The sequence below is a fragment of the Pundamilia nyererei genome, unplaced genomic scaffold (genome assembly GCF_000239375.1).
Source record: "Pundamilia nyererei isolate P.nyererei 1_Seehausen unplaced genomic scaffold, PunNye1.0 scaffold00193, whole genome shotgun sequence".
Classification (NCBI taxonomy): Eukaryota; Metazoa; Chordata; class Actinopteri; order Cichliformes; family Cichlidae; genus Pundamilia; species Pundamilia nyererei.
Window position 1 is genome coordinate 771,549 of NW_005187594.1, and position 17,601 is coordinate 789,149.

At 39.1% G+C, this 17,601-nt stretch overlaps 1 protein-coding gene across 1 annotated transcript; it reads right to left on the reverse strand.

Annotated features, from left to right (window-relative positions):
• Nucleotides 1-1,115: 1,115 nt before the first annotated feature.
• On the reverse strand, nt 1,116-8,862 carry cbx1a (chromobox homolog 1a (HP1 beta homolog Drosophila)). Its single transcript, XM_005747325.1, has 5 exons — nt 8,805-8,862; nt 7,006-7,240; nt 6,478-6,649; nt 4,640-4,734; nt 1,116-3,866 (listed from the first exon to the last, which is right to left on the reverse strand). The coding sequence occupies exons 1-5, from the start codon at nt 8,860-8,862 to the stop codon at nt 3,716-3,718; spliced, it is 711 nt and encodes a 236-aa protein (XP_005747382.1). The 3' UTR covers nt 1,116-3,715.
• Between the last annotated feature and the right edge of the window lie 8,739 nt (nt 8,863-17,601).

Sequence of the window (17,601 nt, forward strand, 5' to 3'; positions counted from 1 at the left end):
CCCTGGGGCAGACCCAGGACACGCTGGAGAGATTATATCTCTCGACTGGCCTGGGAACGCCTGGATAAGCTAGAGGAGGTAGCTGGGGAGGACGTGGTCTGGGCTTCTCTGCTTAGGCTGCTGCCCCCACGACCGGCCCCGGATGAAGCGGAAGAAGATGGATGGATGGAATTAATTTTTAAAGAATCTTTTTTCCCAAAAGTGAAATATTGTTCCTTTCGTCACAATGCATTAAGTACATGTCTGGAATAATTTTAATCTGTCTGCTCTTTGTTCCATGCATGTGACCTCTAAGACATTATAAACAGATGATAAAATTCTGATGATCTAATGTCATTCATCTCAATTATTTCAACAACAAGCGTGAAAAAGAAGCTTTACAAGACAGTTGTGAAACTTGCTATAAGGTATCGTTTGGTGCCGGTCAAAATAAAAAGACAGGAAACAGAGCTGGAGAGTGGATGCTAGGGTTTTCATTGTTAGATACCCGGATGGACAGGATTAGAATTGAGTATGTCAGAGGGTTGAGTGGCTTGGACACATGTAGAAAAGGAATAGTGAATATATTCAACAAATTATGTTGAATATGAAGCTGCCAGACAGAGGAAAACCACACAGAAGATTTAATGTGTTGAAGGAGGACATGCAGATGCTACATCGACATAGGATGCTACGGCTAGGGTGAGATGGAGGTAGAAGATCTATTGTGGCAACCCCTGAGTATTCGGCCATTAGAAGTAGTTCAACAAATGTGGTTGGTTAAACTCTGTATTTAGGCGTTGAAGGCTAGGTGCAGATAAGCTGTTGCTTTGGCCTACACCCTGCCTGAAAGGCTTTTTTTTTGTTATGGCAGACAGACACATCCCTATCTTAGATTATACAGAATCTAGAATCTTAATCTGCACTTAACAACTCAGGATATTTATTTCAGCATCTCCACTACTTTTCTTATTCTGCATCTGCTAATACTGAGAAAAGTGGCTACTAGAAAAGAACACATTTTAAGTGTCTTGGTTGGTAACTGTATGGAGATTCTGCTTTTGCAGTTTTTCTGGTCAGAGTAATACATCTTTGTGTGCACCTTTAAAAAGTAATTGAGAGTCCAAAGCCCAAAATAATTAGAAAACAAAAACCTTTTATTTTTCAAAACAGCTAAAAGTAGATCAGCCATGATGCCAACATAGCAAAGGAAAATGAACATGCAACAAGACAACACAAGCTAATCCACTAAAAACAAACAAAAACACAACAACAAAAGTTTGACACAAGATGAGAAAACCTAAGTAGCAGACCTGGGTGCAGATAGTTCAGTTCCTTCCAGTCAGTGGTGAAGTAGTCAGGATGCAGGACGTGTCAGGACTTCACAGTAAAAACTTAAACCAGACTAGTTTAGCCTCTTGTGTTTGATTTAAAAGGTAAGAAACTGTTGCAACCTTTACCCAGTCTGTGTATGCATGAAGTACTCTTGTACGCCTTCCATATGTGACAGTCAGGGCTAAGACTAATAAAAGGAGCGAAAAACAAAACAGGCACAGCAAAACGCCACCTGAAGTATGAACCGTTTTGAACCAGCTTACCCAGATATGCCAGCTACTGTTCTAACTTTAATACAGTATACATACATGTACACAACCGGGCTACATTCAACACAGAACACTTGACAAGTATTTTTAAACTGATTCTGCTCAGCATGCTAAAGTTTTAAAGATGCATCCTAATTTATTCACCAAAATAAGTGTCAAGCAAAGAATGTGAAAGAATACTGTATGTTAAGTGTTGCCCGGGCAGTGCAAGCTCAAATAATACAGCCTACAAAACACAGGTAAATGTGTGTGAAGATTTAAAAACAAATTAGTGGAAATAAAGATCATCTGACAAACTTTCAGCCATCTGCCACAGCAGTGAAACCCACTTGTTTGTTATCGAGTCAGAAGACACCGCCACCTACCAGCCAAAGTGGCAGCAAACTTAACAAGCTGCCTTTATAGTTCAGCAGTTCATATGGCCGTTTTCCTGTTCTTTCCAAGACTACAGAAGCAGCTGACCTTCAGTGGACTTAGTTCACTTAAATGTTTTGCCCAATCAGAACAGCTTCTTAGGAGAGCTCAAGATGTGAGTTTTTTCAACTTAGGCCCCTTCCAGACATGCACTTTTTTCCTGAAAAAAAAAAAAAAAAATCCTATCTATTACCAGACTGAGACTAACAGGGCACAGGTGTGAAGATCACATGAATAGATGGGACCAAAATGGCCCCCCATGTCTCAGTCTCTTTCGCCTTTTACAAATTCAGAAGAAAGATCCGACTCACCAAGTGTGCGCAGCAGAGGTTACATGTTCCAACCCTGGCAGCACTTCAAGTCTATGCACATTGTCAAAAAACATGAAGTCTTAGCATACAAGACACAAGGCTCTTGGAAACTGTATGTATCAGTGACCCATGTTTTAGTAACAATGTAACAACTTTGACAGAATGTATCTGAAAGGGGCTTTAGTATCACTAAAATAGTTTTGAGTACAGACAGAGTGGAGAGAGTAACTTTCAGGAAACACTGCATACAATGTTCACAAGCAGCTCGTTTAAAATAATAACCACACCAGACAGTACTAGGTAACCAAACAACCAAGTATAACATGGTAATACTGGCTGCAGTTTGGGACTCAAAACCAGCGACTAACAGCAGGTAACATACTCCACTCTTCACATTTAACACAACCTTTACCACTTGAAATGTCTGTAAACTAGCGGCTAACAAGAGCCTGTTTATCCCAACACATAGCTTATAACATGAAGCTACTGTCATAGTAGTTGAGTGTCAAAATGTCCAACTATACTGCATTTTTTTTGGTGAAAATACATTGACTGGTATTAAATCCACATCTCAGAATAGTGGAAATTCCCTGGTCCACTTGTACTGTGACATCCGTAGCTGCCACGCTGGCTGGTAGGATGATTAAGGCCCCTCATGTAGTCTAACCTATCACTATGAACAGTCAATGATGCATGAGATTAAAATGACCACATCAACAATAATGAGAAAATGGGTGGCACAAAGAACAGACACTGAAAGGACATTGTTTGTCCATTCTTTCACTCCTCACTTCATCCCCATTCAAAAGAATTTCCCACCTTTGTATCCTGACAAAGCAGGAAGTAAACTTTGTCCTGTCTGTCACAATTTGTGATCTTCTTTTACAACCTTCCCCCCCCCTCTTCTTTTTCCCCTCCTCCCCCCTCTTCAAACAGATATCTGAAATAAGGAACAGTGACTGGAGGAGAGAAACTTACAAATCACAGCCAAACTTTGAGCTTGCTTCAAGGCAAAGAGGTAAGCTGACAGCTGGCTGCCACTTTTCACTAAGTGTAGGAGAAAATTTCATAATTTCCACTGTTTTCAGTTGAATATTGTTAAACATAGTGGGGGTTAAGGGAGGAAGTTAAGTATCAGCATACTTGTTTAAAAAAAAAAAAAGATGGTAAAAATAAATAATTAAAATTTTTTCAGCCAAGATACAGGTGGGACCATCTTTTGAGAATTCCTTGCAGGGCAGGAAAACAATTCTTATTCCCCCTCTGTCAGCCACATTGGCAGATATTTTTCATTGCTTTTGCTGCCAAAGTTGCTGCTAGAGCTGACCAACCTGGATGACACCTCACCAGGGCACAGTTGATTTCCTGCCCTGCACCTCCCTTTTTTCTTTGCACCCCCCAAAAAATCTAGTCTTTTTTGTCTTCCTCTTTCTTCTCCTCTTCTTCTGTGGGGTAGGAGTGCCATGTGAGACGTTCCTCATAGAAAGAGATGACCACTTGTGGACATTTGACGTTTGCTTCCTTAGCTGGGACAAGGTCAGCCTCATCTGAGTTTTTCCTGTTGAGTTTTATTGAAGAGAGAAATCTCATTAATGTCAAGAACCAAACTTCTTATTTTGAAGCCATAGCCAATGGACTCACTGGCCTTTTTAATAGGCCCACCTGTTCAGCTATATTCTGACAGCTGGTGCGTACATGCATGCTGTGCTGAAAATACATTGTATATTATTCTGTAGATGTGGTTACACTACAGACACTTCTTAAATATTGACAAAAATGCCAGATCTTTTCTTGTAAATGTCCATATCCATGCAAAACAAAATGATTTTATTTGGCTGTAAAATCTCAGGAACAACCCAGTCCAACCAGACACAGATAACCTAGATGGGATATTGTCACTTAAAATCCTTCTCTTAATCTAAAATCATTCAACAGCCCTGAATGATCAGGACCCAATACATCTTAGACCTCACAACACTTCCCTCTCAGTCTGCAGGCTTATTTGTACTTCCTGGAATTTCCAAACAAATAATCACTTTTCTAATCATTAACAAAAATGTCAAATGAATAACCTTGAGTAACAAAAAACCCATAAAAGAGCTTTACCAAAAGCTCTTTGAGTTAAATTGATTAAAACTCACAGTTTCCCTAATAAAGTGCTCAGTTACACAGTACAATAAACTCTGGAATCCAGAGTGAGAGGAAAAAATAACTTGCATCTATGAATTTATAAGACCTTTCGCTGAATTTGGATAACTTCTAACTTCCAAATGACAGAGCGGAGAAATAACTGGGATTCATTATGATACGTTTGTGACAATGAAAACTTACCACTTCATAAGGAACATCAGCTCTCCACTCGAGTCTGTCGCTCCAATAATCCTCTCAGGCTGCAGTCCTCTGCCAAAACCTCTGGCCTTCTCACCCTAGATACAGGAAGGCATTTGACAAAAGGTAAGGAAAACAAGCAGGCAGGGGACATCACTCCATAGACATTAAAGCAACGGTTTCTCAGGATTACCAATGATGTTTGGGGCATGTTTACTTATCCAAAAGTCTCAGAAAACAAAAAATTCCCAATAAACATTGATTATATCTCATTATAAACTCCATTACTAACCATTTCAATCAATATTTGGTGTAATGGTGTATACCCCTCACAGATCACGGTTCAATTAGGATAATTCACTCGTTTTTCATAAAAAACATTTTAAAACTTAATGTTGGAAAGACCAACATATATCAATAGTTTTACATGAAATTGATTATTTTAAAGTTATTTTACAATTTCTATTTTTCTTTTTTATGCAGTGATGCAGAAAAAGTAACATGTGACATGTCTTCTGGGTTAAATTGACCCGCTGACTTAAAATCAAGACTAATGACTCAAAAGGATTTGTAGTGAAAGTAAACTTTATTTAAGCACTGTTTTAGATCCAGAAAGGATCAAAATACGAGATTAGCAATATGAAGACAGTGTGTGTGTCTGAGTCGCCACAGTACACTAGTGACAGACCATCAATGTTGTGACAGCAACACTATGCAATGTTTAGAACTAGAAATACACAAAAATTAATAGGTGGAACTGAAACAGGTGCATGTGTCTACACAGCACATGAGGGACATGTCATCACTGAATGTTTTGTGCAAATGAATTTTGCACTTTTTACAGAGGTCATGCTTGTCTTGACATCATCAGATGGCTTGCAGAACTGGCATCTCTGCTTCTTCCCACCAGCAGCAATCTAGAAAGAAGAGGATGATGATTACTATGTTTTTTGCTGATCTCAAGACACACACAACATACTCTCACAGAGACACACACTTACCTCAAGCACTGGTGTAATGGGTGAAGCCCTCTCCCTCACTGTAGCTGCAGCAGGTGGGGTCCTTGGCATGTGCTGCCTCCATTGTATATGCGGTACCACAAGTGCCTTCCCCAGCTCCTCAAGAAAGATGCGCCTCTTGTACAGCTTTGACATGTACCACTCAGGAAAGCTCTCCGTCCAAAGGACAAATGCGTCATAGGCGGACAATCAATCATGTTGTAAAAGATGACCAGTGGCCAGTGTGCAGTCATTCGCTTGATCCTGTAGGACACTGTGACTTTGTCCAAGTTGTCCACCCCCCCTTAGGTGGCACTGTAGTCTTTCTCTTTAGAAGCTCCTGACCCAAGTTGTAGCTTGTGAAAAAACTGTCACATGTTATGCTGTGCTCCCTGAGACCTTGTGCCCCGATTCTTCTCTGGGACTCCTCCACCCAGCTTTTCAGCATGCATGTTCAATGCATAGCTAGTGTTTGCATCACATGCTGCCCAGATTTTTATGCCATATTTGGCTGGTTTGGTAGGCATATATTGCCTGAATGGGCAGCGAGCTCGAAATGCCACTAGTCTTTCATCCACTGTGACATTAGGGCCTAATGGGCCTTCGGGGTGCACATACGTAAATGAACCATTTTTATTTTATTTGTTGATTACCCTCATTAAGCCAAGTACAAGAAGTTCCATACTCAAAAAACCCTTTTAACTATTTTTTTAAAGATTTTAAAAATGGGTCAGTTTGACCCAGACATAACAGGAGGGTTAAAGCAACTGTGGGGAGATTTACAACACAAACAACTTTTGCGGGGGGAGCTTGACTGCTCAGATTCTTTACTGAGGTTCTCACCTCCTCCTTCTTTCTTTTGCTTCCTCGCTCTTCTCCATCTCCCGAGGTTTCACTGGCTGCTTTCCGTTTGCTCTCCTTCTTTTTCTCTTCCTTCTCTTTGTGTTTCTGCATGTACTCAGCAATAAGGTCGGGGCAGTCCAAGTTTTCTTCTGGCTCCCATGTATTGTCCTCACTAGATAACATGAGTGCAGATGGAAAGATGTGATTTGCAGATATTCTAGCTCAAATTAAATCAATCTTTAATCTAAAATTCCTAATTGTATTCCCTAGTTCTTTTACATTTTTCAGTCCATTGCCTTGTTCAATGAGCACGTCACCATGACAAATATAAAAGCTACAAAAAAAGCTGAAATTTGGTTAAGCTAAAAAAAAACAAAACCTCAGACATTTAATTTTAAAAAGTTATTAAAGTTTTGTAAAGTTCACTTTTCAATTGAACACAGTTAAACAAAACTAGTCACTACATTTGATAAAGATGTGTCAGAATAAAGAATCTAACTAAAATATGAAAGATACATTTGCACTCACTCTGAGAAGCCCTTCCATTTTAGCAGAAACTCCACTTTGCCCTTCACCACTCGGCGGTCCAAAACCTTTTCCACCACATACTCCTCTTCTTCCTCCTCCTCAGCTGCTCCTGCTACAGGGGCTGCTGTTGCTCCTGCAGCTGGTGGTGGAGCTGCTGCAGGCTGCTCCTCCTCCTCTGCCTTCTTGGGCTTCTTTCCTGCTTGGGTCGCCAGCTTGACGTCTGATAAGATAACCTCTGAAGGTCCCAGGAGGAAAAGTGCACAGGTTATAATGAACTGGTTAGAAAGTTAAAAGTATCATTGCAATTAAAAGACATCAAAATATTACTTTGTGGTCTGCATTATCTCCTTGATCAAAAACTATGAAATGTTGACAGCGCATATCTGATCAGCAGCAATTGGTCCGCCTGTAGATGACAAAAGTGGGTCTATGTGTTTAGCAGAGACTGAACATCTAGAATTTGCGTGAGAGGGCCGTCTCCAGGTAAAACAAATGTTCATGCAGATGATTCTCAGTTAAAATGCATGATGCTTCTACACTACCAAATTATTTTTCCCCACAACTCGTTCTACAGGTCAATAGATTACACTTATATGTTGCATACTGTCTTGATGCATGCTCAATCATCCAGGCAAGGAAATCCCAAGAAGTTGATTCTGCAGGTTTCTCCAACCTTAAACAAGTTGCACATTAACAATCATAAAAATTAAACATATGACCCATTGCTGGTCAGTGGTGCTAGTTTCATTCATTATTCAAATGTACTGTTTAAAAGGTTGGGGTTACCTGCATCTAAATGTCTTATCTAAAATACATTTAGATCATTCTCATTTAAACCTTACTGACGGTAAAGGAAAAAAAAAAAGTCAAGGTCTCTTTCAGCCAGTTTGCGTCACAGGTGAACTCAAATGGTGAAAACAGTCTGTGTTAGGAATGTGATCCCCTCTCTTTTCTTCTCATCCCAGCCCCCTCAAGAAACAAATTCCTCCAAGCACCCAGGTCATTAAAACATGACCAGCTACAGGACTTTTCGGAACTGGTCCATTTCCAAACTGCAGACAATCACTCAGTCTGTTTTTTTTTCTACATTGACAGCATTCTTAGACAGTACCATAAGCTGGAACACTACTAACTGCATCTGCAGGTTTCCATCCAGCTTTTCAAATGTTACTTAGCCCTGTTTGTGCATTGACATGTTTCTGTTTAAAGTATAGCTTCCCTAACCCTAGTTCATGATCATTTAAGGATTGTTTTGCTCTTAATGCATGCATTGGAGCAAAAACAAACAAACAAAAACTCCCAAAACAAAATAAAACTAAAAACTGGGTTCTCAGAACTTTGCCAGTATTCTTGCTTCCACAATGTGCACACAGAAAGTGGGGGATCGTAAGAATTATGCAAATTATGAAAACGGTATAAAGTTTGGAGAGTGTTAGTTGGCCAATTTTGTGGAATCAACATAGGCAAATAGGAGAATACTAAATAGGATAATACAGTAAATACTAGCCAGGAAGAGAGGACGGTGCTGATGGCTTAATGGCTTGACCAAATCACTGTTTGATGGCATGCAGGGGTTCCAGCTGAAGCAACAAATGGTTGTTCGCCTATACTGCAGGCTAAACTTTCCCTGCGATTTCGAGCATCAAAGATGAATGCACCGAGGCGGTAAAACGCCGATGACCACACTGCCTACATACGTGTCAACTAATACGTTTTTCCTATTCACTCTTTAAAAGACTAATGATATGAGATCAGCCTCAGTCGGCAGCAAATTTCTAGCGCGAAATCCTAAATGATACGCCGTTTAAATTTCTCGAGTCTGGTGGTTTGGTAGCGAAGAAAAGCGCCCGCCTCCATGTTGCCTGTATCACCATGAATGCAGTTTGCAGCATGCCACCACCTGCAAACGCAAACTGCGACAACCTGTACACACAAATTCAATGATGAATTTGTAATCACACATACAACAATACCAGTGTTTCCAATCTATTTTCAAGTGCCAAAGACAACGAGTGTGGCTCTCAGTTTGTCCCTTATGCATGCACATGACGTGAGCTCCTTGCGCAGCACTAGCTTAAGAATGGACGAATGCTAATATAATTTCCAGACTAGTTGGGTTTACTTGAACTGGACTCGCCAGAAATGTAAAGTTCACAACATGAGCACGGCGACTAGCCAGGCGATCTGCCTCCTGCAAGCGAAGGGCAGGAGGCAGATCGCGGGCACGTTTTGCCTCAAAATGCTAACGAACACGAGCCTTACCTTTGAAAAGAAAGCTTCGCGGCGGTTGTATGGCTTAATGGCAGGCCCGAGGGAGATTTAGCCGTGTCCAACAGACGAGTAAAGAAACTGGATGCACGGCAGTAGCAACACAAGACTATGAGCTGGCTTTGCAGCGTGCTCGAGAACGATATTTGCAACGTGCTTTCTTAATGAGTCACACAATAGCCTCTGCCTCGATGCTAACAATCCGCACGACCACCTTCTGCCCGCCAACAGCACCACCGGATGTTACGTCAGTAGGTAATGTTACAAGCAAGGCATGGGAGTTGAAATAAGAGCTTGGCCTTCTTTTAAACCGTTTGTTCAGAACAGTACCACAGTGGATTAAGTAACATTTTGATGCAGCCTAAACTATCGATAACCAACCCAAGCAACCCAAAGGAGATAAAAATGAATGTAATGTGGTGACGCTAAAACCTGCATTTCCTCTCATATCCGCTTCAGACAGGCTTCGAAAATGAGCCAATGCCCTTGGACTTTGCAGAGCATACAAAAATGTTCTGGCTTCTATGGATAGCTTCCCCGTTTATAACACGTGTCGTTGGATGTTGACTAACTTTCCTTTGCAGAGTAATCGGTGACACAGTAAAGTTATTTATTACAGAGATGTGAAGAATCTATCTATCTATCTATCTATCTATCTATCTATCTATCTATCTATCTATCTATTTCACATCTCTGTATATATATTAGTGATGGTAAATTTTTACTGACTTTGAATGAGTCACTCACCAAAGTGAATCGTTTTTTTGAGTCATTTGAGTCACTGAGTCAGTTAACCAGAGAGTGCAAAAATTTACATTTTCACTCAAACTTAATTTATTTCTCTTCTCATGTAAATCCTACTGCTAAGATGAGTGATTGAAAAAGAAAAAACAACTATTTTTATAGAGCATAAAAGAGCAAAAAAATATTTCTAAAGGGAACATTTATTTTATTTATCTTTATTTAATTTTATTAGTATTTTCCTTAAATGTGTCAAATATATATTTTCTCATCTAAATGTCCACTGAGCTGTGTGCCACGGGGGCGGTAATGCTCCTTAACATTGGTTGCCAACCAAGAAGAAGAAGAAGCTGTGAGGGGGGGAGTGAGTGAGTGATTTGCTTATGCTACAATCAGTGTTGGGAAGGTTACAGAATACATGCCCCAAAATGTATTTTGTAAATTATTCTGTTACGTTACTCAATGAGAGTAACATATTCTGAATACTTTTTATTACTTAATATGTTATCATGCTTTTTACAAGTACATGGATGTACTATTGCTGTGTGATTTATTACTATTATTGAAGGTTACTCGCCATACAAATATCAACAAGATTTTTAAATCTTAATATAAAATGAGTAACAATAGGATGGACATTAGGTAAAGATTGAACTTTTTGCAGTCATCTCATATAGAAAACTATTGCGCGCGTATATAAAACAGGTCCGCGGCTCCAAAACGTAGTAAAGGGACCTCTGGCTAATACGTCGGGTTCGTGTCGGGCTCGTAGCCGAAAAATAGCTTTACTTTGTTGTCTTGGTCAACTTTGCTAACGAGAGACAGAGAGAGGCATTGAAAGGCTGCTCCAACTGAACTTATTGTTTCGGAGGAAAACACGAACACAGTGTACAGTCGAGTCTCAATAGCTTACTTACAAATGGGCTCGTCAGGCACTCTTTTTGACTGCACTGGTTATTATTATATCTACATGATTCCATCTCCCGTTTCTGGTTGGTGACAACTCGTACTGTTTGGCTCTCCTTTTTCTCCCTCCCTCACTCTCACAGACACATAAACGGGTATGGCAGTCCATTCTCCCCACAAACTACACTGCCCATGAGGCTACATTCCTTAGGGCCAACACTCTGCCTATTGCCTTCACATTAAAATAATTTTTTTAATAATAATTTTAAAAAATATTTCTTCACATCATTTATGCAGGCCACAAGTAGGGGTGACTTGGGCCGCGAGATTGAGACCCAGGCATTAGAGCCTGTTATTGCATGTTTTGTTTGGGTTTCCACTGGCGTGGAATTACCAAAAATAAAGAGGGCATAGCCTAACATATGAAGCAGGAAAAGACCGCCATGTAATCCTTTTTTAATTCGACAAGTAACTGAATATCTGAATATCACCTTTTTAAACGATAACTGTAACAGAATACAGTTACTCATATTTTGTATTTTAAATACGTAACGCCGGTACATGTATTCCGTTACTCCCCAACACTGGCTACGATTCAGCACAGGAAGGGAGCGGGTGAGTAACTCAAATGTGCTGTTAGCATGTTTGCAGAGCGATGCTACTGTGAACCGAGGAGCTATGGGTTGTGTATTGATGTGAGCTTTCTACTCAGGGTTTTTCTTCCAGTTCAGAGCAGCTAGATATATTTCTACTAATGAAATTAGTTTGCTAACAGCAACAGGGATGAGTCAGTGAGTCAGTTGGGCTTGTGAATCATGATTCATGAGTCAGTAAAGTGATTTTCAAATTGAATGATTCGTTCATGATTCGCACATCACTAATTTATATATATGTCAAGTCAAGTCAACTTTACAACCCAGATACAAGAGTCTTTTCTTTCTAAGTTCATCTAAAGTCAATGAAGCAATAAAATGTGTTAGCCCTGAGCTGACCCTATCAATTGCTATTGGGAGAAGATTGGAAAAAGCACAACCTGGACCTTCATCACAACATTTACCATTAGCACCCATTTCAGACATCTTCTTTCTTAGTTAATCTATGGCAGCAGGTATATATGGAAGTTTTGGAAAACAGAATGAATTCTAATACAACTGCGATAATTGAATCCAGTGATATCCGTCACAGGGCAGGATACCTTAGAATACTGACAGAATCAAAAACACACTTACTACACTTCTACAAATTGGCTTTAATTTTTTTTAAGAGTTGAAATTGCCTCGGTGACAATACGCTACAAAAAAATTCTCATTATTAATAAAATGTGTAAACCGTACTTTCTCCCCTCACACACAAGTACACAAGCACTCCCACTGTCACAAGCACCCATTTCCTGAACGAAACTTTGACTTTGATCTCAATTTTTCACTTATACTTGCTTGCATAACATATTTTTGTAAATTTTGCATTGGACACTGTATTTTTTAATCCTATTATTTTTTTGTTATAATCAAATTATCTGAAATAAATATTTTTCTCTTTTATTCAGTTAGCACTTCATCATCAGCTGATTATGTAAACAGGATCATTCATCACTCATTTGGTGTGCAGATGCCAGAATGAATGAACGAAGTTCTGACCCTCTCCACACTCTTTATCTGGGTTGCTACAATGATTCTTAAATCTAGCTACGAGAAACACATCAAAACAATGTCACTACAATGTCAAAATATTAAGGGAAACTGTGTCACACACTCCATGAGGTGTCCTCTAACCCATCACTAGATATCATTAGTGATGGGATGTACTGTGCCGAAGCTTTGGAGCATGTATCAAGAAATCCAGGAAGTTTTTTATAAAGCACATATCGTGGCCTGTTTCTTTCAGGGTGAGTGATGTCACTGATCATGTCTGAGGCCTCGCTGTTATAGAAGGTGGTTCAAGTGTTACTGTTATAAGACACCCAAGAGGCCACTATAAACAGCTGAAATGACAGCAAAGATTATGACCGGGGGGGGGGGGTCTGAAGCCTCATGAAATTACACTTTTTCTGAACCAATTACACAGGAAACTTCACGACTTCCTGTGGTGTCATCTGGTCATCACTAGGTATTATTGATGCATGGTGCATAAATGCAAGATGTTAAATAAGGAAACAGACACTTTCTAAATACATACTTATGCTGAATGGTATTATTTTTGCTTACAGTAATATGGAGAAATTTTCACCTATGACACTGTGAGAAATCCTGGAGTCCTTTTTGACCACCTTATGTCCTTCAATGTGCACATTCAACACGTTGGCATATTAAACAAATATGTACGACTGCCTTATAAATCAAGAATTGAATTCAAAATCCTTGTTCTTACATGCAAGATTTTGAATAATCAGGCCCTGTCCTAACTTAAAGATCTAATGGGCACCATATGACCCCAACAGAGCACTTTTCTTTCAGATTACAGACTTATTTTTAGTTTCTTGGGTGTTTAAAAGTATAAAGGGAGGCAGAGCTTTCAGCTTTCAGGAAGCTCAGTTTGGATTTGGGAGACAGACACCCTCTCTACTTTGAATATTAGGCTCAAGACTTTTCCTTTTGTTACAGCTTAGGGCTGTATCAGGTGACCCTGGTGTCTTTTTTTCTGTCTCCCTCCTCTCACCCCCAGCCGGTCGAGGCAAATGGCCGCCTCTCCCTGTGCCTGGCTCTGCTGGAGGTTTCCTCCTGTTAAAAGGGAGTTTTCCCTTCCCACTGTCACCAAATGCTTGCTCATGGGGGGTTGTCTGATTGTTGGGGTTTTCCTCTGTTTTATTGTAGTGTGTCCCACCATTAATTCAGTTCAGTTCAGTTTTATTTATTATGTCCTTTATCCTGTTCTATGTTGTAATGAAGGTGTTTCCTTGCTTGCTGAGAGTAATTGAATTCTTTGTTTTAGGTAACAATGGATGCTTTTCTGGGCACATTTACCCTTAGTTAGCACTCCTCACTTTAGGAAAACATTTGCCCATTAAGAACCATACCTATACGTGATAAGTCATACATATTTATTAATTATTTGTTGACTACTTTGATTATTTATCATTCTTTTGTACAGCTACTCAGTGTATAATAGACAGATGCCATAAGACAAAGACATAATGTTAACCCTGGTCAAAACCAGTTTCTTTCAGGATGCTGACTCCGGAGATTATCTAAAACAAACAATCCCTGGCCACGCTCTTGGCAGAGATGAAATGCAAAAGCAGTGCTTCTGGATATCATGTTACGTAATGGTAAAATGGTCCAATGAGGTTTAAATAGAACCTCCATTAATGGTAAAGGATGCAAAGGTAAGCCTAGTTACATCAGTGATGCATATCTCCTCGGATACCTGGCTAATAGAATTGGGTTAGAATTCGATGCAGAGTTTAAATACATCCCATGTGACCAGCCTTGTGGTTATAATGAGCTGCCTGTAAATAGATTTCTGGCAGCTTAGTAAAGAGTTTTGGGTGAAGAGTTTGGTCATTCAGGTGTGAGGCCCTGGGGTAGACCTAGGACAGGCTGGAGGGACTACATTCCTTTGTGGCTTGGGTATGCCCCATGATCCAGACCTGGAAAAGCAGCAGAAGATGGATGGATGATGAATAAAGCTATTTTCACAAAAAAAGAAAAAAAAGTGATCTAATGCAAAATGGTACCAACAGCACAAAAAAAAGATTTAGAGGGCATAAGTAGTAATGGCAGTAACAGTAACTTGTGTATGGAGATTGACTTGCTTACAGAAACTGCAGTTTCTGGTATTTCTTTGCAGGCATCATTTTTCAACTCCAGAAGTTCCCACTTGGCTTGCACTAAGTAAACACAACGTAATAACGTTCCCTTCTGTATTCCTGTTATTATTTGAAAAGGAGAGTTTCTCTGACTGTTTCCTTTCTCTTTATATATCTACATGTTTCTCCTGCAGAGTGCACCAGATATTGGAGACTTCAAAGAACCCAGGAGCTTTTCCATTCTACAGGTACAAGTAGTTCTTCTTTAGTCTTCTATCCCTGGTTCTCAGGATGAAGGTAAATGTATGCATTTTTCACAAGATACCCCGAGGAACCTGGTTGAATGCCTTCTCCAAGTCAACATTGCACATTCCCAGCTCAGGCTCCTTCCCCACCAGTGAGGTTAAATTCTGTGTACTACAAGCTTGTTTTGCAAACTGGATCAGGACCTGCACCTCTGAGTGCCACCCAATCCACTAAGCACTTGACCCCTTACGGCCACTTCTGTGGGTGGTGGACTCACAGGAAGACGTTCCCATGTCGTGTTTTTGGCCCACCAGATGCTCGCCCTAGAGACTCTATCAGGAGGTTAGTGTAAATCGACTGCAGTCTTGCCCTTCACCTGGGATCAATCTGCCATGGAACAACATAGCTCCTGGGATCACTGGGAGTGACTGTGAGCACTGAGTGCGTGTTACGCTGGGCAAAAATGAACACTAACGTGCGTTACAATTTCTCTTGAATTAACTTGCCTTCCAGCTCTCATGTCCTATGAAGCATTTTTGTCGTTCTTAGCCCATAATCCAGTCTGAAAGAGCAGGACCGGAGTTAAAAGAACTTGCTGATTTTAGGGTGAGGCTGCTCTCTTGGCTCTTGTACCAGTAACTCAGACCATGGTGAATCCTGGATGGGTTGCCAGTGTGTCACAGGGTTAACACAGAGAAACAGAATGACTGGCAAGCCATCAAGGACGCACCCTCCCTCCCTATGGCAGCCGGAATAGGCTCCACCCACCCTTCACCCACCTCGAACCTGAATTGAATAAGTGGAAGAGAGCGGAAGGACAAATAATATAAAGAGCCTGTTCATCTTTATATCACAGTTCTTCTGTTGAGTATAAGAAAAATGGAAACATTAGCCATATAATGACTGTAGTTCCATCAGAAAACGACAACTGGTGGCTGCAAAAAGTATTTATAAAAGTCCTGACGTTTAAAATTTGGCTAAACTTATACAATTACCCCATCTAGTGGCAAAACAATGAAGGTGCAGCGTTTAGTATTTGTTTTGAAGAAGAACAACTACTACTATTATTAAAATGAACATTTTAACAAACATTTAAAGCCTTTTAGAGGAAACATCTTGTCACAGGATAAACATCTAGAAACATATTAAAATCTACAATTAAAAATAGCAATACAAAACAGTGATGGGGTAAGCATGAAAACAAACAAAAAAGTAAAAAAGAACCCCCCCCAAAACAAATCCCCACAGTCATATAAAAAGAAAACCAAAAGGAGGAGGTCTTCCTTAAAATACCATTGACTGTTGGACTAGGAAACAAATTAGTCTCAGACAGGCTAGAGTAAAAATTGAAAAAATGTAAAGAAAAAAAATGTAGCAATAGGAAGAATATAAATATATATGAAATTTGGACAGACATAATTTCATTACACATTTCATTTCATTTCTCCCCATGTCCTTTAAAAAATATGTATTTAATTTTAATTATACTGAAAGATAATGTTCGTCATGTTTTATGACTGCAGTGCCAGTACTAACAACCAGATGTCGGCATTGTGAGGCTTCGCGTAAATGATCTCCAGCGTGAAAGCGAAACTTTTTGTTAGATATCACAAGCCGCAGTGATCCTTATTAACATTACAAATATACAACAGCTGTTTACTCTTTGTGTGTTTGAATGTAGAAGTGAAAAACTGTAGTGACACATAAGTGAATGCGTGGGAAGCTCTGCTCTGAGGTAATAAAGTCAAGGAGAATGCTGAACACTAAATAACTGCAGGAACTGTTGAACACCACAGACTGCTGGTGTGTAAGAGCACTAGAGCATCAGCAGGGGATTTCAACACCATAAAAGAACCCAAATGAAGTAATATAATACCTCTCTAAATGGTGTGGAAATACATAAATATAATGTCATTTGGTGAACACAATATGATATAATTTTAAATATGCAACCTGGCTACAGGAGAAAGATTTATTTCTATTCTGAATGTATTTATTTATTTATTTACTTTAATCTTCCGTCTGAAACATCGATCTTTCACTATTTTCTGTATTTTCTGTTACCAACTCATTCTATGCCAGAAAACCATTTCTAAATAAATTGCCTAAATTATTTGTTTTTCTGTTATTAATTTACCATTATGTTATGCAATTACTGCACACACCTTTTCATTAGATTATATTTAAAAACAAGTATTTTAATTTTATAATTCATGATATTCATTTGAATATAAATGTTATTTTAATTATTAAAATAATGCTATTTTCAATATTTCAGGGTTACTTGTAATGAATATAAATATATATAAATAATATAAAAATATACAAATAACACACACACACACACACACACACACACACACACACACACACACACACACACCTTTTACATGTGCTTGTACACATTATAATATAACAATATTCAAGAGCAACTGACGCAAGTATGTCTTCAGTTTTTTTAAATTCTTTTTTTTTGCTGTACAAATATACAAAAATCAGAAGACGGACACATTTATTATTATTATTATTATTATTATTATTATTATTATTATTATTATTATTATTATTATTATTATTATTATTATTATTATTATTAAAGCAAAAACAGTAATTATAATTTTAATTATGTTTAAAAAATAAAATTGTATTCAACATTCTTGTGCACCACTCCATACCTAATAAAAGGGACT